We start from the raw sequence: 23,725 nt of genomic DNA on the forward strand, positions 1-23,725 counted from the left end.
TCAGAACACATTATAATAAGATGGCTCTATTTCCAAAATTGATGTGTGCGTTGAGTGCTATCTCTGTTAACCTCCTAGCCAGATATCCTGCAGAAATTTCTAAGTTAATTCTAAAATTCACATGGAAATTCAAAGGACCCAGAGAAACCAGATGGCTACCATACTGGAGCAGCCATCTGGATTGGCCCACATGAAAATAAACTGAGAGCAGACCCAGCAACAAGAGTTGAGAAACAGGGCCTCCCTTGTGGCCTACGGGTTAAATCTCAGAGCTATCACTGCTAAGACCTGGGTTCAATTTCCGGCCAGGGAGCTGACCCACATAGCACAGCAGACCTTTCCTGCCTCCCCACTGCTCCCCTCAGCAGTGTATTTCAGTAGATCCACCTGTTCTGTTCCCCATTTGTCTCTGGTGAATCCTCTCTCCCTGCCACAGCTCTGGTCTGTACCCCAGTTCTTCTAAACATGGACAAATAAATCTTAAAAAAAAAATTGAGGAAGACGGGTCCACCATTCAGCCACTTGTGGGGAACTCAATCTTGTCAACAATTGTGTATGTAAGCTTGAGCTCTGGTGGTGCCAGCCGGTTGAGGCCTGAAATGATCTTCATGTCAAATGATACCTTGATTGGAATTGTGAGAGAGCTGCTGGATCGAGTTAAGTCATATTTGACTTTGTGACTTACATGAACTGTTGAGTATTAATGTCCATTACTGCGATTCTTCAATTTTGGGTCAATTTGTTATGACTCAATGGGCCAAAAATACATTCAACTACCAATGTAAATGGCACAGTTATTGGTACTCCCTGGATGTGCATTCCACAGGAACCCTCAACAGCTCACACAATTGCCAAAAATGCTTCCATTTCCCAAAGTCTGACTGGTTTACTATTTTTGTTTTATCTAAATTCTTCATGTTCATATAAGATTTAATTCTGCCAAGTATACAGACTGACCTAGTCACTACTGAACCTTCAACATCTTTACTTTTGATTAGGTGGTTTTCCCTTCTCTAAAGGTCCCATGTTTGAAATAACCTAGTAGTTATAATAAGTTTTTTTTTTGATATAGTGTTTGATATCACAAGAGGACAGTATAAAACATAATTCAGGAAGATATAAGCATAATAGCTAGACATCTATTAAAAGTTAGCTCTCACTCAGTTTTATTTTATTGTACCATTTACTCCACTGCCACTCTCCACTTATTTTTTAACATAAATGTCTATGGAGCTGATTTCACATGCAGGCCACCAGGACACTAAAAGATTTTCCATTTTTGATGAGTATGTGTTTTCATGAGAACAATTTTTTTTTTAAATTTTCCCATGAAATATTGAAGTTTATTGAGCTGAGTTAAATAAATAGCTGTTTTTAACCTTGCTTATAGAGGCAGCTCACGAAAAGTTGTAGGTGCCTGGCATTAGACTGATGGTATTGATGTTGCATTTGCTGTCATCAGAATTTCAATGCTTTCCTACTCTACACATTATTTTTTTTTTTCATTTTAACCACTTTTCATTTTTTTTGTTTACATCATTGTTCATTTTTAAACAATATTTTCTTCCTCCTACCCCCTCAGGTGTAGTCCCCATAGAATTCCCTTCACCAATGCACCTGTGCACCATCACCTCAGTCCCCTGTAATCCTCCATCCCTCCCTCTGATCCCTCTCCCTGCCCCTCCCCTGCGTGATGTCTCTGGTTTATAATTGTCCATTTTTGCTTTGTTATATTTTGTACTGTTATTATTTTTTACATTTATGTCTTATTTGGTTACCCTATATTCCTGCTGTAAGTGAAATCATCTGATATTTTTCTTTTTCCTTCTGGCTTATTTCACTGAGCATAATTTCTTCCAGTTCCATCCACATTGCTGCAAATGGCATGAGTTTATCTTTTTTGATTGCTGAATAATATTTCATTGTGTATATACGCCACATCTTCTTGATCCACTTATTTTTTAACATAAATGTCTATGGAGCTGATTTCACATACAGGCCACCAGGACACTAATCTATTTTGGGGCATTTGGGTTGTTTCCAGATTTTACCTATTGTAAATAGTGCTGATATAAACATAGGGGTACAGGCGGTCTTTGGAATCAAAGTTTCTGTGTCCTTTGGGTAGATCCTTAGGAGTGGAATTGCCAGATCGTATGGTAGCTCCATTTTTAGTAGACTGAGGAACCTCCAGACAACTTTCCACTGTGGTTGGACCAGTTTGCACTCCCACCAGCAACGTAGGAGAGTTCCTTTTTCACCACATCCTTGCCAACATTTGCTGTTGCTAGTTTTGTTGATATGTGCCATTCTCACTGGTGTAAGGCAGTATCTCAGTGTGGTGTTGATTTGCATTTCCCTGATGATAAGGGACATGGAACATGTTTTCATATGCCTGTTGGCCATTTGCATTTCCTCTTCAGAGAAATGTCTTTTAAGTTCTTCTGCCCATTTCCTGACTGGATTGTTTATTTTGTTTTTGTTGAGTCATGTGAATTCTCTATATAACTTTGTGATCAGGCCCATATCAGGTGACTGGAGTGCAAAGATTTATGCCTAATCAGTGGGGTGTCTCATGAGAACATTTTAAATATCAGCATGTTTCATATCAGGAATATTGCGTCTAGCTATGAGTTGTAGGGAGTTTGTAAAAAAGTGCAGCATTTTAAAATCAGGATCTAAAAACTATGCCTATTCCAAGAGCATTCACCTCTTCACACATGAACGAGTTACACAACTGTTTGATGCAATATAATGAAAAACTCACACCATTACGCTACTGAAAAACTTACATTAGCATCAAAGACAAAGATTTGATCTTTTTTCCTTCGGGATATTTTATAGTCTACTGTAAGTGACCTGAAAGCTTCCACTCATTTGGAAAGTTCAATGAGGTTGTGCTAAACTTAAAACAACAGAATACATTTCAAGTTTTTCACCACAAATCTATTGTGGAAGAAAAGCGGATAATTCAAGTTTATGCCACAGGCACTTATCCTGTGTTTGTAAAGTGTATACGGGTTAAGCCAGGAAAGATTTTTGATGTTTTTTTTCATAATTATTTTTTTTTCATTAATTACTTTAATGCTAAACAATGCTTCTTATTCTAGTCACCCTGTGTTTTTGTTTTCATCTTTCAGGTGTTGCTTCTATGATATGAAGCAACTATGATCATGTTCATGATATGATCATGATATGTTCATGATACGGAGTGGTAGCACAGATGTTAAGACTTATTAAAAGGAAGAAAATAAAACGCTATTTTCCCCTACACTGCTGTTCTGCAAATGTAGAATCCTTCAATGAATGTATCAATTAATTGTGCCATTATTAGAATAACACCCTCTATGTACATGCACACACTCACATAACATATATGTTCATGCATTAAGCATGCACACGTGCATTATGCACCAACAAATTAACATACACAAACATTGCACATACACGAGCTCATGGATTAAGAGCACAACACATACCTTCCGTACAAACTCACATGCATTCACAGGTGTGCATGGTTTGAGACATGACAGCCTTTGATTCTTCCAACATAATGAAACAGTAAAAAAAAAAACTCATAGTCTGTTTTTCATAGTTCTTAGACATATAACAAAAAAGTTTCTCTAGCCAGAGAGAATTCAGAAAAATTTAACAAACAAAACCGTTCTGATACACTATCTTTGAAATATCAATATGTTTATTTTTTAATATGAAATTTTACTGTGTCACTTGAATTGTTTTTGTAAATGCTATGAGAACAATTGTGCTTTTGACTGTTACCCCTCTGCCAACCAAGGTCATACCCAGGAATAGTGAGAAATGTCAGAGTAGAATAAAAAAGGGATTTAAAAATGTTTTTCAGTATAAATTGGTCATTTAGTTTGAAAATCTCTTTCAATAATTGCTTCAGTTGCAGTTAGATAAATATTTCAAGCTGTTAATTCCAAATTTGTATACTGATATTAAGAGTGATCACAGAATTTTAGAATTGGAATTGATCACTGGCATTATCTGGTCCAGTGCTTTTGGTTGACAGATGAGCTGATAAAAATTAATTACCTAAAAGCTTTGTAGTTTGGAGAATGAAAAGGGGAATCATTACCATTTCAGGGTAGGAAACCAAGGCATGAAGACATTAAATGAATTTCCAACTTTATCAGAACTTTTTACTAGCAGTCAGCACAAAATTTGAGCCACTAATATCTTATATGGTGTTTTCCACCTATACGGTGTTTTCTTATCCCATTTTAATCCTGCAGATAATCTGGAAGTATCATCTGGATATGGAAAGATATTCATTTAAGAAGAAATAAATGCATCTCATGACTCCTGGACAACACACATATTGTGTGTTCACTGTGAAAGGTAGGGTTCTGAACATTACTGCTTGAAGAGTCTCGAGAAAAAAAAAATTATTTTTAAGAGTTATTTATTTATTTACACAAGCACTGGGTACAGTCAGAAGCGTGGAAGGGTGAGAGAATTCACCAGAGCCAGAGTGGGGAACAGAACAGGCAAAGTGACGAAATACACTGCTGAGGGGAGCAGCGGACATGGCAGGAGAGGTCTGCGGGCCATGTGGGACCCTCACTGGGGGCTGGGGATCGAACTGGAGCTGCAGAGACTGTGGGCAGCTTAGCAGCCCAGCACTCAACCGCTGAGCCACCAAGGGAGGCCCAGAGTCTCGAGAAATTTTATTTAGCTGAACTCCAGAAGGAAAAGGACAATATCATTTACGTGCGTTTAACAGACTTCATTTTAATTGTAAATTTTGATTATGCAACATATAGTTTTTTTTCAAAATATATTTATAGGTTTCAGTCTAGCTTCTAGCCAAACTGGTTTAACAAATACAATTGTTCCGAATGGACTCTAAATAGCTTTCGACATTTCATTACAAAGCAATTACATCGGAGTCTTCCCCAGTGCTCTTAGCATGGCTTTTAAAAAATAAATTACACAAACAGGTGAAATCAACCATTATGAAATATAACCTACATGCCTAAAAAGCAAGTCTTCAGGGTGGAAATGAAGTGAGGAGGGTTTAAGCAAACTGGTAAACACAGTTCATTATCAAGGCAAATGCTCTCAGAAAATTCAACATGTACATACAAGGTAAGTCTTATTTTTGAAAAGGAAACATTTACTGAATTTTACAATGCTATAGGGCAGTGCCAAATTTATTAGACATTTGGCTTTTCAAAAACAAGACATAACTGTATACTCATTTGGATTTAGAAAGATCATAATTGGTTAACGACTACTAAGTATTTATGGAATGCCAGGCCTTGCCTGAACACATTATATGTCTCCACAGAACGATCCTGTGAGGTCATTGTTACTATTATTCTCATTCTTACAGAGAGAGAAATAGAGATACAGAAAAACCAATTAATATTTGGTCAAGGTCAAGCAGCCATTGATGGAAGGTCAGAATTGAAATATAGGCATTCTGGTGCCTGAGCCTATGGTCTTAACTGCATTTTATCCTGCCCATACCTGCTTCTAGGGATCCTGCCACAGATTGGGGTGTAGAGATAGTAAGAGGATGAGCCATTAATATAACAATGGGGCATAATTTGAAGAAGAACGTCTATGACTCCTTAGATGCCTTGAAACATGACAGCCATCACATGGTATAAGTGAACTACTTATATTAAATAAAATCTTCAAGACAGAAGTTCTAAGTGAGGCCCAGGATGATTCACGACCCAGGGTGTGACTGTCTTTTTGGGTGAAGGTGTGAGATGTGAGAATGCGCATCTCAGTATTTTTCTTTTTTTCCTTTTTTTTTTTTTTAAAGATTTATTTTATTTATACAAGAACTGGGTTAGAGGCCAGAGGCACGGGAGGGTGAGAGAATTCACCAAAGACAGAGTGGGGAACAGAACAGTCACGATGACTATAATACAATGCTGAGGGGAGCAGCAGAGAGCCAGGAGAGGTCTGCTGTGCCATGTGGGTATCTCTCTGGCTGGGAATGTAATTCATGCTGCAGAGGCTGCGGGCAGCTTCATAGGGCTGCGCTCAACTGGCTGTGCCACCAGGGAGGCCCCATCAGTATTTTTCTGAGGAAAATATTTCTGTGGTATTTTAGATTGTTAAATGGATATAAGACTTACTGTGTAGAGCAGCATTGTATAAACTTTGTCAATAAAGGTGCACCTAGTAAATATAATGGAACTTATGGGTCAGACAAACCTTTTCAACTACCCAACTCTGCTATGGCAGTGTGAATGAAAGCAGCAGCAGACAATACATAAAAGGGAGGCTAGGATGGTGTTCCAGAAACATTTTATTTATGGACACTGAAATATGGATTTTATGTCTTTGTTTTTCAATCACTTAAAATATTAAAATAAATCCCAAAGAACAAATCTACCTTAGATCAGAGGCAATTCAAAGCCAACAGGATGCCAGATCTAGCCCATGGGACAGAGTTTACCAACCTTTTTTTTTTTTTTTAAATGATGCAGTTTTTTAAAAAAAGATTTATTTATTTATGCCTATAAGAGCTGGGGTACAGGCCAGAGATGTGGGGGGTGAGAGGATTTACCAGAGACAGAGTGGGGAGCAAGAACAGGCAGATTGACTGAAATACATTGCTGAGGGGAACAGCGGGCAAGACAGGAGAGGTCTGTTTCGCCATTTGGGTTGCTCTCTGGCTGGCCGGGGATCGAACTCCTGCTGCAGAGGCTGCAGATTGCTTCACAGTGTGGTGCTTAACCCCTTAAGCCACGAGGAAGCCCCTCTAGCAGCTTTAATAGCTGAAATCTTCTATGTTTTGGGACCTCCCTGGTGATGCAAGGGGGTAAGCACAGCACTATGAAGCAGTCTGCAGCCTCTACAGCACAAGTTCGATCCCCAGCCAGGGAGTTACCCACATGGTGCAGTCAGACCTCTCCTGACTCGCCTGCTGCTCCCCTTAGCAGTGTATTTCAGTCAACCAGTTTGTTCTGCTTCGCACTCTGTCTCTGGTGAATCCTCTCACCCCCACACCTCTGGCCTGTACCCCAGTTCTTGTAGGAATAAATAAATTAATCTTTAAAAAAAAAGAAAAAAGAAAATCTTCTGTGTGAAAAAAAGATACATGCACATGGGTTTACCGCTGCATGCCACATAATGATGTTTTGGTTAACAATGAATTACATCACATGGCGGTGTCCCCAGAATTTTTGTTGCCTAGTGACTTCAGAGAAACACAGGCGCATAATAAGTCATCCAGCCCTCTTCAAAGGTACCCTTCTGAATTGCTAGGTCAGTGAAACCAAGAAGTACTCTGGAGAATAAGACGTACTCTATGTATCATTGACACAAGGATGAAATCTCCTGGAGACACATTTCTCAGAACCTATTCCCAGTGCTACACTGCTGTAGAGTAATTGATATGATTGAATTCACTCATCCATTCATTCATCCTTGCAAGAAATGCTTTTGAAAGGGCAATTCTAATGCACCAGGAATACAATGGAATACAAAGAAGTATTTTTCTTCTTCATAGATGCAAGAATAATCCTTCCATAAAACAGGAGATGGAAACTATCTGACAATGACTTACTTTTTGAAATACATTTCACATTATATCATGGTTCAATACAATACACATTCCTGAAATGAAATAATGTAAAACAACATGTACTCTTACTGCAGATTATGCTGGCTCTGATATTTTATGTTCAATTCTGCTTCTATAGGGCTCAACTCAATAAACTGATATTATGGTGCACTAATATGTTACACTGAAAGAGAGCCCATATGTATGCCATTTACTTGACTATGTGATCCTAGCCAAGTTAATTTTGCTGTTACAGTTGATAGCTTGAAAAATACTGCAATGAAATGGACTCACCAGGGCAAATTCCTTGTTGAGAATCATCTGCTCCACCAGAGAGGACTCATTGTGGAAGAGGTGGGGCTGCATGTGGCTCCACATGTGGGGAAACCACCAAAACTCGTCCACTGACCGAAGCAAAAGGTCATCACCTTCATCTTCCTCTCCTGTTCCTGAACAAGGCAAGACAAACATCGCTTAAGTGAAAATGTACTATTGGCTGTAAAATTATATTTTTCAGATTTTGTTATTTCCCTTACTATTGATACATAAATCCAAGTGTGTGTTGTTTTTACCAAAAGATGAGCAAAGTCTAAATTATACGAGAGACAAAGGGAATAGGGGCTGGGATGCAGAGGGGAAGGTGTGGTTATCACAGGGAGATTGAGTTTCATTGGCACCTGGGACATTTATTTTATCATTGTTTAGAATGGTCAGCATATGATGGCACTCAAAAGTACACCTAATTCTTGCAATGCATTTTATTTTTTTGTTTTAAAAGTTTCCACCTTTAATTCTCTTATTGTATACATAAGGGAATCCTGATAAGAGATGATTATTCTTTTTACTTCTAAAAGTAATCCTGCACATTAAGTCTAAAAAGTAATCTTGGAATTTAACTGGTTGGTTAACTTTTTTTCTGATGACAAACAGAATACACCTTTATTAAAGAAGAGTGAAAAGTACAAACAAATGATATATAGAGTTACTAACCACATAGGAGGCTACTTGATTTTGTATTATTTAGGCAGATACATAGTAAATGTAAAAAAAAAAGAACTTCTCTTAATATTCCACGTCTGTGTCATATATTAAAGATTTCACTGACCATGATAGTTAGTGGTTAAAACAAGCACATGGTTATTTGCTTTGGTATCTATTTGGGGTCCACCAATACCTGAAACAGAACCATATATATGCCATTTACTTGACTATGTAATCCTAGCCAAGTTAATTTTGCTGAGTCTCTTTCCAAGTTTAAAAGGGGATATAAAAACCTAGGAGATAGGGTCTTTTTGGAGAGTCAATGAAATCAGTTATTTAAAATACTTAAAATTGTGACTTGCAGATAGTAAGCACTTCATAAATAGTAAGATTTTTTCTTCTTAAAAATAATATCTGGGGCTTGGGCCTCCCTGCTGGTGCAGCGGGTTGAGCACAGCGCTGTGACTCTGTCCACAGCCTCAGCAGCATGGGTTGAGTCCCGGCCAGCCAGAGAGATACCCACATGGTGCTGCAGACCTCTTCTGCCTCGCCTGCTGCTCCCCTCAGCAGAGTTCTGCCTGTTCTGCTCCCACTCTGTCTCTGGTAAATCCTCTCACCCTCCCATGCCTCTGGCCTGTACCCCAGTTCTTGTATAAATAAATAAATCTTTAAAAAATACATTACAAAGTGATGTTTAAAATAATAATAATAATAATAATAATAATAATAATAATAATAATAATAATAATATCTGGGGCCTCCCTGGTGGTACAGTGGGTTGAGTACAGCACTGTGAATTTGTCTGCAGCCTCTGCAGCATGGGTTCAATCCCAGCTGGCCAGGGAGATACCCACATGGTGCGGCAGACCTCTCCTGTCTCGCTTGCTGCTCCCCTCAGCAGTGTATTTGTCAGTCTGCCTGTTCTGCTCCCCTCTCTGCCTCTGGTGAATTCTCTCACCATCCTGAGTCTATGGCCCCAGTTCTTATATAAATAAATAAATCTTTAAAAAAAATCTGTATGAAATTTCTATGGAAAACTGTTCTATTTGAAATATTACTTTAAAACTCCTTTAAAGAAAAAAATAACATCTAGTGATTTATACCTACAATTTACAAAATTTATATATTTTTACACATTCTAAAATACACTGCTGGCAGGATTATTAATTTCTTAATATAAGGGAATGGATCCCTTCAACCTATACTATAGCCTGCTACTCCTCCAGCAGCAACTTAGTAAATAATTTAATTCAGTCTAAAATATGTAAAGTTAGTGAATTTTAAAGCCTTCATATGTCTGCTCTAGTACATGCCAATCTTTGTGTGCATTAACGTATGTGCACTGTTTCTGAGCTACAGAAATAATATAGTCCTTAGAAAGTCAAAGGATCACTGGTTTTAATCAGTTTTGGCACCATTACTATTATAATAGTCACAACTAGTCAAAGGGTAAAAAAAACAGAAGTTTTGGAAGTGATAAAGATCTAAGAATAAAATGAATGGAGGGAATTTTGTTTATTTTTGTTGACAAGCTAAAATTGTTAATACTACTGACTTGCAACTCACTGACTTTTGTTAATATCAAATATTGAAATGCAAATGAAGAAAAGTTTATCACTTCCTCAGATGGATTTTAAGCATGAAATGTTTTTATGCTACATACCAGATGTTTTTGTGGTCATAATTTAGGAGACTAAGACATAGATTAGAAAAAGTTACTTGATGTCATATGCAATAAGTGAATTGATATTTCTCCCAACCTTTTATTGTGTTTGGGATATAGAATGCCTGAGAAGTAGTTCCATTCGCTTTAAACTCCTCTGATTGTTATTGGAAGTGGCAGGTAGCACATAATGCATACTTGACCAGGAGGGAGGTCAATTACTCAATAAATTTTTTTGCTGATTATTGATATAAACAGATACATGAGTGACCATAAAATCTTATTTTCTTTTCAGTGTCAGAGGTTGTGTTAGTATAAAAACACTCCCCACAAAATGGAGAATTTAAAACTTCTTTTTTTTAACTTCATGCATTGATTTCCATCAGTATTGCCGTTATTTTACAGGCTTTATAATTCAAAGTTACACAAGGACAATTTGTGATACTAGAAAGAATTATATGAAAAGTGAGATGAACTAGCTATTCTGAGGGACAAAAGCAGAATTTCAATGTTTTTAAATACAACTAAATGACAATACTGAAATTTTGCCTTACTGTAAACCCTTATCTTTTATATCCACTTCATGCTTAAATTTCATGTGAAAATAGAATTTCCGGTTCATATATAGCCACAATTAATAAGAGTTACAGGCCACTGAAGTGTCTGCGTCCAGGCTGACATTTCACTAACAACCTTATCTGATTAAACTGACATCATTGTGAATTAAAAATGTTTTTTGTTTTTATTTAAAGTAATATCATTTTACTTTTCCCAATTCCCCAAGAATAAAAAAATGCTTTAGTTTAGAAATAAAATATTTGAGTGTATTCCTTTGTTACCACTTCTGGAGGATCTGTTAGGAAAAAAGAGTATTCTAAAAATTCTTCAAGTCTGCCAAAATAAGAGTAATTTTATCAACATCTGGGCAATAGGTTAAATTCCATAAGGCAAAGTTACAACATTAAAATAAGATATGTAAAATTTTAGTGTCTGTATTGTAAGTTTTGTACAAATTTCTGCCTTATATTAGCTCATGGTAATTTTCATTGTGCGCTGAATTTGCTGCATTCCATATAGGTGGTTATAGAATAAACAATTTTTAAATACTATACTACACACAAGTATATGGCAATAAACTCAATTAAAAGCTACCAGTAACTCCAATGTTAGAAAAGTCATGTGAATTGTGTATGCTTCACTTTATTTGATAATCTTTGATTCATACACAACTTGTGAGGTAATAATAATACTTACATAGCACTTGCAACATGCTATGCACTGCTCCAAATGAGGTATGTTATTTTCCTTAGTATTAGCATTTTTCCCATTTGTGAGGCACAGAAAGCTTAAGTAACCTGCTTATTTTCACACAGCTCTGACAGACATGTCAGAGCCTACACTGAACCAAAAGCAGTGGTTCCAATATCTAGTCTATAAACTAATAGTTTATACAGAAAAGACAAAACAAACAAGAGGAATGAATGTAACACTACTTTACTTTCATGTTTGAAAGGTAATAATTTTATATGAAGGGTTATATTTTCTGAAATGAACTACCATGGAAAAGACAGATATTAACCCAATATACAAATATTATTTGTGAAGTAATTAAGTCATAATGAGTTTATTATTAATTAAAAGGAATGGCAGTGATTGGCACCAGAAATCATATTCTACAGAAAATCATATGTGTAGTCTTTCATCACTATAAGGCATCTTAGTGCTGCAATGTATCAATCTTTCAATTGAACTTTCACGATGCAATTTTAATAAAGCTTTCAACATTTCCAGACTAAAAGGTTTTCCTGAAAACTCCATGTTTTTATTTTTTTCCTTGTAATAAACAACAGTATGCCCTTCCTCTTTCAATTTGGCACTCATGAGTGACTGACTTTTTGGGAAGGCTGAATGATATGTTCTTTTGGGGAGAGATTGTTTTTTGCATGTGAAGGACAGAGAAACTGAACAGGAAAGAATACATGGGAAATACCAATAAGCAAAGCAGCCTAAGAAATACAGAATCTATCATTATTACTCTGGGCATATGTGATTAAATGTCTTCAAAACAATGAGGCTCATCAATCAGCATCCTCATGCGTTGGGAAATCAGATCGTCCTGTGAGAGAACAGAATTTGCGCCAAGGCCATGTCCTCGTGGTTACACATCACAGCCAAGTGCACAAAGAAAGCTCTTCCCTGATTTGTGATTTTTTTTTTTTTTCTGTCCACCTTAAGCTCCAGATAGTAACATGACTAGCTAGGCAAGTCGCATGAGCTCCTGATATTTCTCGTGCCAGTGTTTGACACCCCACTGGAGAAACTTCAGTATCTTTGAGTAAGTTAATAAATGCTCAGTATAAAATGATCACACTCTTGAAATACATTCTACATGGAGTTAAATGACTCTGCACATAAAGTAGCAAATGAATTAAAGTTTCAAATTTATGGGAAGAAAATTAAGCATTTAAGACTTACAGAATTTATATGTATTGCTTAATCTCTATAATAACTACACAATAAAGTGGTCTATTATTTTTGTTAGGTTAGTGACAAAATGAAGCATCAATAAGGTCCATTTAAGAGATATATTTAAAATATATCTTTTGGGGGAAGTATCTTCCTTTAAGAACTAACACTGTGATATAAACTAGTGTGTGGTTCATTTCCTACTAGATATGTATTGGGTATAAGTTCAGGATTATAAAGAAGAAATGGGAAGTGGTATAAGCTGCTTGGTGCTGATACATTAAGTCAGTGAATGTCTGGCAGGTTTAATAGGTCTGAATATGAAAAGCAAATAAAATCTGAGGCAGTTATCCAGATATATTTTAGCCAAAAGAATGGCTTTACTTACACTATAAAGCTATTTAAGACAAAATAGTATTGTTTGTGTGTGAACTCCAAATAATCCCATAATTTTTTTGCCTGCATGAGTAGATACAGCCTGGAGAGTTATCTGCTTTACAACTTCATAGTCAGAGCTTCTTAGGTCTGAACTCATTTCTTGAGGGATTTTTTTTTTTTTGAGGAACATTTAAAAAAACATGTCTATTTTCAGAATTGTAAGCTGGGATTGCTTTGCCTGTGCAGATATGATGACCCAAATCTCTTTCTACAAAATGTCCTTTTAAAATATTCAATCATTTCATTTATCAATTGGTCCAAATGCTAATTTTTCTTCCATTACTTTAAACAGGTTTACATGTTTCAAAGCAGGAGGGAAAAAAGCTTTAAGGAAAAACCAATAAGCTGTTGTTGCTTCAATATTCTAATAAACCATGCTGAGCCACTTTGGGTAAACATTAAAAGGGCCTCTTTGGGTAAATAAGCTGCATTTATGATAATTAAAGATTACTTTTGCATGGGGTATTTTTTAATGAGTCAATAAAACTGTGCATGCATAGAAAATACTATGAAACGTGTTCACTGTGACCATCTAGGGACAACAGGGCTTAGACCCAAACAAAGCATTATATCTTACACTGGAGATGCTGGAACAGGGGCACAGAGTAGGTATTGCCTTAACACAGGCACTTACATACCATTTTTTTGGCCATTCTTGTGATTATTATGGGACAATCACTTTTAAGCACATGATTTTCTCGATCCTAGTGCCAGACATCGTAATGCTGATACTCAGAAAATAAGAGTCAAATTCTGCAGGTGAAGATGTGTAAAGAGGTGAGAAATACCAAAACACAGAGAAGTGCATGAACAACAGTCACGTTTTGATAATTTGAGGAAAGCTGAGACTGAGCTGAAATGCAAGTGTAACTAGATGAAGATGGAAAGAAATGCAAACCAAGCTGTGATGGTTTGGATACATATTGGGCCAGGTTATATATAATATTTTCAGGGAAAAAATTGTGTAAGGGAGAGCAAATTAAGCAAGACAACCCTTAAAGTCCAGTACATTGTGGGACTGCAAAATTTCCCCTCGTCAGTAGATGTTTTCCAAAGATAAGGATATGTGCCAAAATGTCTGTCGTCCTCACTATCCAACAACTTAAAACACTATCATTATTATTATAATTAGATAATCATCATCATCTCTCTCATCATGTCTGTGCTTTCTACTTAGACTTTACAGAATAAGAGGCCAGAGTCACACTTAGAATAATGGTGTGGTTTCTTTTATTGAGTTGAAAATATAAATTTTCTTCCTCTTTTGCCCTTGATTCTAACAGTATTTGCCAGAGTAAAGAAGCTCATTGATTTTGGATTTGGCTACTCACATAATGTACCCAAAATTTCCCCATTATCAGTATGGATATTCTATTTCTCCTACTTATGAAACAATTAAAATCTTTTCTCCTATTTATATGTAGCTGCCTGAGAACACAAAGGTCCTTCTTACCTGTATGGTAAAACTTCCCTGAAAATCCAAGGTTGAAGGTAAAATTTGCAACCTGAGTGCGCAGTAAATTTTGAGTCTCTAGTAATGCCTGAAATAAATAAGAAATTAACATGATTTTAGAAAAATAAATATGAAGCTTTGGGTTGCCTCTTTTTCAAATGTGTATGCAAGAGTAAAACAAAATAATATGGGCTTTGTTACTTTTTTAGATTTTGATGGGTAATGTTATATGCTTTTCATATTTCAGGTATTATAATCACTATTGTTATTTTTATAGAAGCTTACCAATTTATGAAGCAGGTAAGTCCTAAGTACACTGAGTTACTGAGAGGCAATTCTCTAACTCACAGCACAGAAGTCATTTTTCATTTCTGTGTGAGACATTTCATGAATTTCAGATTATTGAACTTCTTTTCCTTGGGGAAAATTTTTCAGAATTGTTGGTTATATATAAGTCCTGTGTTGGTATAGAATAGGAAACTGCCTTTTGTTTGAGATGTACTTTACTATTTAATTGTGCTACCTTCCTTATACTTTTTAAGGCATATTTATTAAGTTTAAAGTTTGGGGTTTTACTTTACAAACTAAATAGCAATGTATATTTTATAGGGTACTGACTTCAAATCTTGAGATGTGAATAAGGAAAGAACAGTTAGAAAATATATAGCTAATTTTTCTAACTGTAGCAAAAATTTCCCTAATTTCTTGATTTGGAATTATTCCATTTTAAGCTCTTGTTTGTAGACAGGATAGAACACACAGATAACAATCTAAGTCTCAGAGGTAGTTCTCTATATTTTCAGCATATCCTCCCACTGCTATTAGTCCTACATCAACATAGGTAATTTAAAACTCTCATATTCTTTAGCTTTTTAGTTTGTTTATTGATTCAGAATGCTTTTTATAAAATTTTATGGATTTTTTAAAAGGGACTTATTTTGTTCTGATGGAAATGAGAAACTCATTTCAAACAAGGGATAATAATTTGGTGACTGCTATCCATCTGCTAAGGTGAATAAAGAGCCAGAGGTTTAAACAGTTTGTTTTGAGCTATAGCCATGTGGGCTGAGCACTTACTTCAAAAATGTGTGGACCTAGAGATTTATAACATCCAAATTAAGAGACCTCTCCTGCAAATTATTTTAATTCAGGAAAAAAAAAATGCCCAAATAGTTAACGGATTGTTACGGTCATTTGTTACCAAAGATCACAGTTTTACTGGGTGTAACCTTGGATAATATTTTTAAAATATTGCCAGTTAACTAAAAAAAAAGAAAAGAATATTCATTAATTGGACTCATTAACTATTTTAAAAAATTCTTTGAAAAAACCAATTAAATATTAAATAGAGAGTGGAATTAAAAACCAAATCTATTGAACTAGTTGAGATTTTTGGTAAATACTGTGGAATACAGTATATTAATTAAATATATTAAATATCAAAATAATACATTGTGCATATCTTTCAATGAGTTTCTTTTTCTGACTTTCTTATTTTATCCAATGTACAATCCTTATCTTCATTTCTTGAAACAGTTCAAAAATTTCTCCTTTCCCCTGTACTGCTCACACCAATTACATCCACTCAGTTTTCTACCTGAGTTTTTGAAGTCAATCTTTAGTCTCCATGTATTTATCCAACATTCATTCCTAAATCTAGTAATTATTACTATGGATGGAGATGGTTGGGTTTAACAAATGTAATAGTACTGCAATCCTGGACCTTACTGCTTAGAAAGGGAGAGAGATGTCAAATGGATATTCACACAAGTGTGTGATTACAAATTGTGATTTACTAAAAAAAGACACCTACAGCATAGTGAGGTAGATAAAACAGGAGACTTTAGATTCAGGGAGTGGGCTTACACATTTGACGCTATTTTAAGGGAAAATTATTAAAAAGTAAATAATCTGTTTTCCCCAGTAAACTTGTCACCCTTTTTGGAGGTCCTCATTGTCTTTTTCTTGGGCTTTTAAAACAGTGTCCCCACCTTCCAGTTCCTCTGCTATGTCTGACACTCTGCAGTCAGCTAACATCCCAAAGGCAGTAAACACACTTCACCTTGGAGTCAAGGGGCCATTCACCTCTGTCAGTCATTTCACTTCCTTTAGTTCTCTCAATTATCTGTGATTTGGACACATTCTTAACTCCATTCATACTATAGATAATCATTAGTGCCTCCACATTTTCAATAAAGCTACTTCCCAAATCACTTTGTACTCTGAACTACTCCCCTACATTTCTCTGAAACTTTCTCTGTTGCCTTTACCTAGAAAGCCACCAGCTGCTCCAATCAGGTCCAAATCTCATCCATTCTTTAAATCTCTGCCCAACTGTTACTGTTTTTCACAAAGCCTTCCCTGATGCCTCAAAAATTTTCTTTTTCTCATCATCCAGAATAGGGTCCTAAGTTACCTTTGTTAAGACTTACATCATTTCTCAATTTGCCACATCACTGAATATTTTATTTCTCCCTCCAGTCTATGTGCATCTGCAGGTCAGTCAAATCATACTCATTTTTTATGTATCCCAAGTTGCTACGTATTATTTTTGTATACATGGAAGGTGCAACATCAATTGAATTAGTTTCAATAACTTTGAACAGTAAATGATCAAAGATAAGATGATAAACATATTCATGTTCCATACCATTAAATGATATCAGAATGACACAGATAGGATCTAGCAGTTCACCAGCACATTTATTGCATGGATGCCCTATGATGTGATATAGTAGACACCTGGGAAGACCAGCTCACAGAGGCAAGGGCAAATGGACTCACCTCCACAGGTGCTGATTAGCTATATGAAGAAATGGATGGAGCTGGAAGAGATCATGCTCAGTGAAACAAGCCAGAAAGAAAAAGAAAAATACTGGATGGTTTCACTTATAAGAGGAATGGAGAGAATCCAAATAAGGGATCAGGGGAAAAAAACAGTTACTGTAATAAATTGAAAATAAAAATCAATAAGCAATTATAAATCAGAGATTTTTTGCAGGGGGGCAGGGAGTATCATCAAAAATGGGGTGGGAAGAGCACAAAGGACTATGGTGATGGAACAGGGGCGAATGGGTGGTGGGGATTTCATGGGGACTATAACTGAGATGAGAAAGCACACATTGTAAAAAATAATAAAGAATGGTGTAAAAAATATAGAAAATAAAAAATGTATATAATACTTAAAAAAAAAAAAAGGACAGACGTTTTCCACTGATTAAAGACAGAGTTGTCTAGTCACAGTCTGCCAACATGCAGTTGTGATTAATGTGGGAGTAAATTGACATTTTCTATAAGTAAAAACAAAACAAATGAATATAAAACAGCAAATTCTAACAGGTTCCCAGCCTTCCTATTTCAGTGTAAATAAATGTTCTTTGGTTTTCAAAATTCAAGGCAGGGAAGTTTCCAGTCTCCAATGATAAGGAAGAGAGCCATTAGTAACAATGAAAATATGCAACACTGATCTAATTTTTTAAAGGTAAAGGTTAAAAATGAATTTAAAAGAGAAACAGTAACCATAAAATTAAAATTAAATATTGAATATAGAAAAATGAAGGATTTAAACTAGAAAAATGTAAGGTATCAGAAGAAATTTCAGACCAAAAATTACTAATATAAAATTATGACTTAGTGAAATATAATCAAACAACAAAATCTTATTTTGGAAAATTATTCAATGGATTAGAAATAATACTTTTGATTTCATATAAAATCCAAATATTGACAGTAAGACAGAGGAAATAGTATGCTGTTGTAGATATAAAATGTATTCTGAGTCCTTTATGAAGGAATTTCACTAACTTTTGAAAACAAAATATATTCAGTGTTTGGAAAACAAACTTTAGTTTTTTTCTTTACTAATTTATAAGTGTTGAAAAAAATTACAAGCAGTTTTAAAGTTTTCTCTTGCAGTGTTTCTGAAGAAATTATTCAGTAACTTAAACAGATACTAAAGAGAATAAATGTATAACTTATGGGGAAAAAAGCAATAACTCATTATAATAAACATTACTTGCATTCATCTAATGGTCTTGTAATGAGTTCCTCAGAATTTCAATATGGCTCTACTGCATAATGTTGAAGAAAGCAATAGTTTTCACAAAATTTCCTAGAGAAGATTTCTGAAACTGTTATTCTGGGGTCCACACCAAGAGTTACTGACTTCCTTGGTCTGTAATAGGGTTTGGGAAGGTGTATCTCATCATAGACCCCCACAAGTTTCTTTAAGAAAACCAAGCAATGGTTTCCAAGTTACCAACATGAAATGAGTCTCCAGTATGCTTATAAAATACATTTCCCAGGCCCACTCTGGGGATTTTGAATCAGAAAATAGGATGGAGTGCCTCCCTGGTGGTGCAGCGGTTGAGTGCTGGGTTGTGAAGCTGCCCGCGGCCTCTGCAGTGCAGGTTCAATCCCCGGCCACTGGTGAGGGTCCCACATGGTGCACAAACCTCTCCTGCCGCCCGCTGCTCCCCTCAGCGGTGTATTTCGTCAGTCTGCCTGTTCTGCTCCCCGCTCAGGCTCTGGTGAATTCTCTTACCCTCCCGTGCTTTTGACTGTGCCCAGTGCTTGTATAAATAAATAAATAAATCTTTAAAAAAAAAGAAAAAAGGATGGAGCTTGGGAATCTGTTTTTGATGCTGATTCATAGAGCTTTAACTGGAGATTAAAACTATGAAGGAATCCTGGGAAATAGTTTATTATTTATATTAATTTATAGGTATATAGCATCGGTCAAACTATTCTGATATGTAAGTTTATCACCAGAGTAATCCTTTCCCTAAGTGTAGTTAATTCATAAAGCATTCCTATATAAACTTTGATAATACTTGATACTTCCAAATTTTCAGAATAAATACCTGAGGATTATAGTTTTTGTCTGTCTTACATAATTTTATTATATTCAATAAATCAATAAATATATTTTTGTTTATTCAATGTGATATTAATGTGGAAAATCAGAAGAGGTTACTTCTTTATTTATTTCCAGGTGGAAAAACTGTTTGATGGCAAGTTTAAATGGCCCACCCAGATAACACAAGGAGATAGCCAAGTTGAACATGTTGGCCTCAATGCTTGGTCCAACCGAAATAACCTCAGGTCCCACTGCTCTCAAGTCTATGTGGCCACCCAGGATGAAGTGGTCATGAACTTTTGTGCAGAGATTATTTGCTAATGAGATAAATAGGAATGAACAAGGGTGAAAGCATGAAGCTTCTAAAGTTTTCCTTGGATGGTTTCTTCTTCCCTTCTAGCTCATCTCTTTTCCCTTAGATGATATCCCCATTCCTTCAAAAGCCTAGTCTTATATTTTTAATAAAATAAACTCTTACTGCTACTCAGAGAGGGAATCATCAGATGAAATTAATGAGTTCACAAAAACTTATACCAGCATGCTAAGTTGTCTAAGGAATTTCACAATGAACAGTTTAGCTATGATTGTGTACTAGTAGGGGTGATTAAGGAAGAAGGAGAAAACACTGGATAATAATATTAAAGCTATGTGGAGGTGTTTAGTGTGAGGAGAATTTCGGGGGTATGAGAATTCTTCTGTTGGAATCATACACAATTACAACACTTGCTGAACAGAAACACCCTCATGTTACTCTTTTCTTTCTGCCAATCATGTCAAGGCTCCCTTCTTGTCTGTCTTCTGTCACCAAGTCTCCAGGAAGTCAGAATCCCTAGACACTCTTCCTCCCTGTGTCATTATTCACTCTTTCACCCATTCAAACAACATTGAGTTCCTGCTACATTTTAGTCACTCTTTTAGGTACCAAAAATACAGTGGAGAAAGGGAATGATAATATCTATTTGTTTAATTAATTAATTTATTTGTACAAGCACTGGGCACAATCAGAAGCACAGGAAGGTGAGAAAATTCACCAGAGCCAGAGCAGGGAACAGAACAGGCAGACTGACGAAATACACTGCTGAGGGGAGCAGCAGGCATGGCAGGAGAGGTTTGCACACCATGTGGGACCCTCGCTGGGGGTTGGGGGATTGAAACGGTGCTGCAGAGGCTGTGGGTAGCTTTGCCGGCCAGCACTCAACCACTGCGCCATGCGGGAGGCCCAATGATAATATCTATTACTAATTAACTTTTAGTATGTATTAAGTATTGCCATAAACCCTTTACTTGAATGATCTCTTTAAATCTCTCAAGTGATCCTTTCATTAACTCTATTTTGGAAATGAGAAAAATAAGATAGAGAACTTAACCGACCACCTGAAAATATGGAATAAGACAGCATCTGATATATAAACCTGACAAGTGGGATGTTGTCACAGAGCTTCATTCTTTCAGGCACCAAATCATACCTGTGGAAAACCAATCAACAAATTATTTAACTGTAATTTTTTTATTAAGTGGTGCACAGATATCTGTAGCATATGCTATGATTGAAATTAACAGAGTACCTACATTTCAACAGGGCAGGCAATGAGGTCAAGGAAGTCATCTTTGAAAGGGGGTCATTTTGTTGAGGTATGACAAATGAGAGGTTAGACATGTCCCAAAATGGAGATGCTGGGGTCATATGATCCTAAAAGGTTAGTGAGAAGCTAAGCTCGGTGTCCAGAAGCTCTTTGACTTCATAATACAGCGCAATTTACTTCATCTTACATAGGATATGATTTACATTTTAAATCAATGTGGCTGCTTGCTGAGAAATGTAAGAAATTGGAGAGAAGCAATTGTAGGACAATTGGAGAGAAAGTGGAAAGATTCTTTTGGAGACATTTGTACAGTTTCAGTAAAAGAACATCAAGGCATGACTTTGCCTGGAGATAATGGGAATGTGAAGATGTAAATAGTGTGTTGATGGACTGATGTGAGCAGTGGAGTGGAGAGTGACTTCATGAATGATTCAGGTTTCTGACATTCAATAAGGTTGGGGAACAGTTGGGAAAGGTTTCAAGGGAAAAATCAATACTTCCATTGCTACACTACACATTTCTCCCTCACAACAGGATGTTCTGTTGCTGCAACCTCTACATCACCCCTAACAGGAAAGACAGAGTTACAGTCCAACAACATCATTGCTCTGTAACCTTTGTTTCCCATGAGGGTAACATGTTTACTGAGAAGGTAAATTTTGGGAACTACTTATTTACATAAGGGATGTATGTGTGGATAAAGGGAGTGGTCTCTACCACCAGGAGTTCAGTTTGAAGACTGGAAGCTTAAACATAGGGTTAACAATACTATCAAAGAAAAGAGAAAAATTGAAAACTGGGTTTATCTTATTTTAACTTGTGTCACATATGACAAGAGATTGCATTTCTACTTGATTATGAAAGAACATGAGTGTTATAAAAATCATTAATTTTTTTTTCCTCCAAAAGAATTTTAATGTTTAGTCAAAGCATGAGAGAAATAATTACTACAGGACATTGCACTCTGAGTGTTCTAAAAATGCTCATATTGACCAAGAGCATATGTTTTAGAATTAGTAAACTTATTACATCCTTATTCATTTATCCAGACCGCTTTATTTTTTATTTCCTGCACATACCCTTACTAAAAAAAAAAAAATCATTAAATTTGAAGTATATTTACTGTGCAAATTTCATTGGATAGTGTCAGCAAAACACTCCACCTGTCTTTCACTGCCTTCCCAGTGACAGTGGATGGATTTGACTTGTGTTTCAAATTTTGTTACCAGGATGCCCTGGGCCTCCCCATGTTTCCAGAATTCTAAGTCATTGACCTCAGTCCAAGTGAGATGAATTTCTCCTTTTGCCTTTGATTTCTGATTAGCAGCCTAGTTCTCTCTTTGGGATCAGAAAATTTCCTTAAACTCGGGGAGATATTTCTAAGGTCTTATCAGCCCCAGTTTGTCCTCAACTGTATTCTCAGTTTTAGTCCACATAGGTCACCTCTTTTCATGTTTTCCATGCTCTACCTAATTGATTGGAATTTTGAATCAAACATATAATTTTATTTGATAATTCAAATAAATTAATCATTTAATCCCCCAGCATGTATTACTTGAACCACTGGCATTCTCTTTTGCAAGTTAGTTCCTCTAAGACTGATTTTTGATGGTATTATTTATTTTTTCTGTAAGATTTTGTTCACAAATTGCATGTGTTTATCTTTTTTTGAATGCTGACTAATATTCCATGGTGTATTTGCAGCAACATGGATGGAGCTGGAAGGGATTATGCTCAGTGAAATAAGCCAGAAAGAAAAAAAAAAATACCGGATGGACTCACTCATAGCAGGGACCTAGAAAACTTAAATAAGGGACCAGGAAAAAGAATAACTATAAGAAAGAAAATATCAAAATCAACCAAAAACTATGAACCAGAGACACTCTATGGAGGGTGGGGAGGCGGGGAAAGGAGGGATTGGGGTCAAAATAAGGGGGTTGCAATTGTATGGGGAATATAAAAATAAAATTAAAAAATAAAAAAAAAATAATGGCAAAAAAAAAAAAGATTTTGTTCACAAGTCTCCGTCATGGCCGAAATACATTTTGAGACATAAAAGTATAAATGTATTATAACTTCAGAGTTTGTGGTTTTATGTGGCATGATGATTTCCTTGGAAGTTTTTTATGAAGACAAAAATGGTTGTCTTTATTTTACTTAGGTGAAGGTATTTAAGTTAAAGATAAAGTGAGATCGATCTACTTCATATTAGGTCTTCTTTGGAGAAATGGAAAGAAACTAGTCATTATAACTCCAATAACTGATGGATGGTTTTAGAAATAATCAGGAATCAGAGAGTTGGGTGAAATATACACATGCACACACACAACACAAACAAAATAACAATTAAACCTTTAATTGAGGAAGGGTAGGAGCAAAACAGTTTATAATTTGAAATGTTTCCAGGGATTCTCAGGAAGGCTATACACTGCACTATGCTTAAATTCTTCTTGTATTGGCAAGTTTTTAAAATAGACCCTGAATCACTCTGTATAATCCTGAGTCTTGGTTGGAAAGCCAATTCAATCACTTTGCTTTTCTCTGTGGAAGCGCCAAAGCAGACACAGAATCACCATCTTGGCAATGCCTTGAAAGTTCATGATGTGTGACAGTTTAGGGTCCCTTCAATACTGAATCATAGTAGATAATTTTACTATATAACAGGGATTTGGGTGTATAAGAGGAAAAACCAGTGAAACAGAGCAGAATGAAGAGTGCTTTCCAAACT

The 23,725-nt window shown here is 36.0% G+C and overlaps 1 protein-coding gene across 1 annotated transcript in view; it reads right to left on the reverse strand.

The window, feature by feature from the left end:
• LOC311183247 (bifunctional heparan sulfate N-deacetylase/N-sulfotransferase 4) overlaps positions 1–23,725 on the reverse strand; it is a gene marked incomplete at both ends in the record, with an annotated part of 190,047 nt that overhangs the window by 97,353 nt on the left and 68,969 nt on the right. The window contains 2 exons of the mRNA XM_084252604.1: positions 7,850–8,004; positions 14,557–14,644. Of these exons, the coding sequence (XP_084108730.1) occupies positions 7,850–8,004; positions 14,557–14,644 (243 nt within the window). The remainder of the gene's footprint in view (positions 1–7,849; positions 8,005–14,556; positions 14,645–23,725) is intronic.

This window comes from Talpa europaea (assembly GCF_964194135.1).
Source record: "Talpa europaea genome assembly, chromosome: 13".
NCBI lineage: Eukaryota > Metazoa > Chordata > Mammalia > Eulipotyphla > Talpidae > Talpa > Talpa europaea.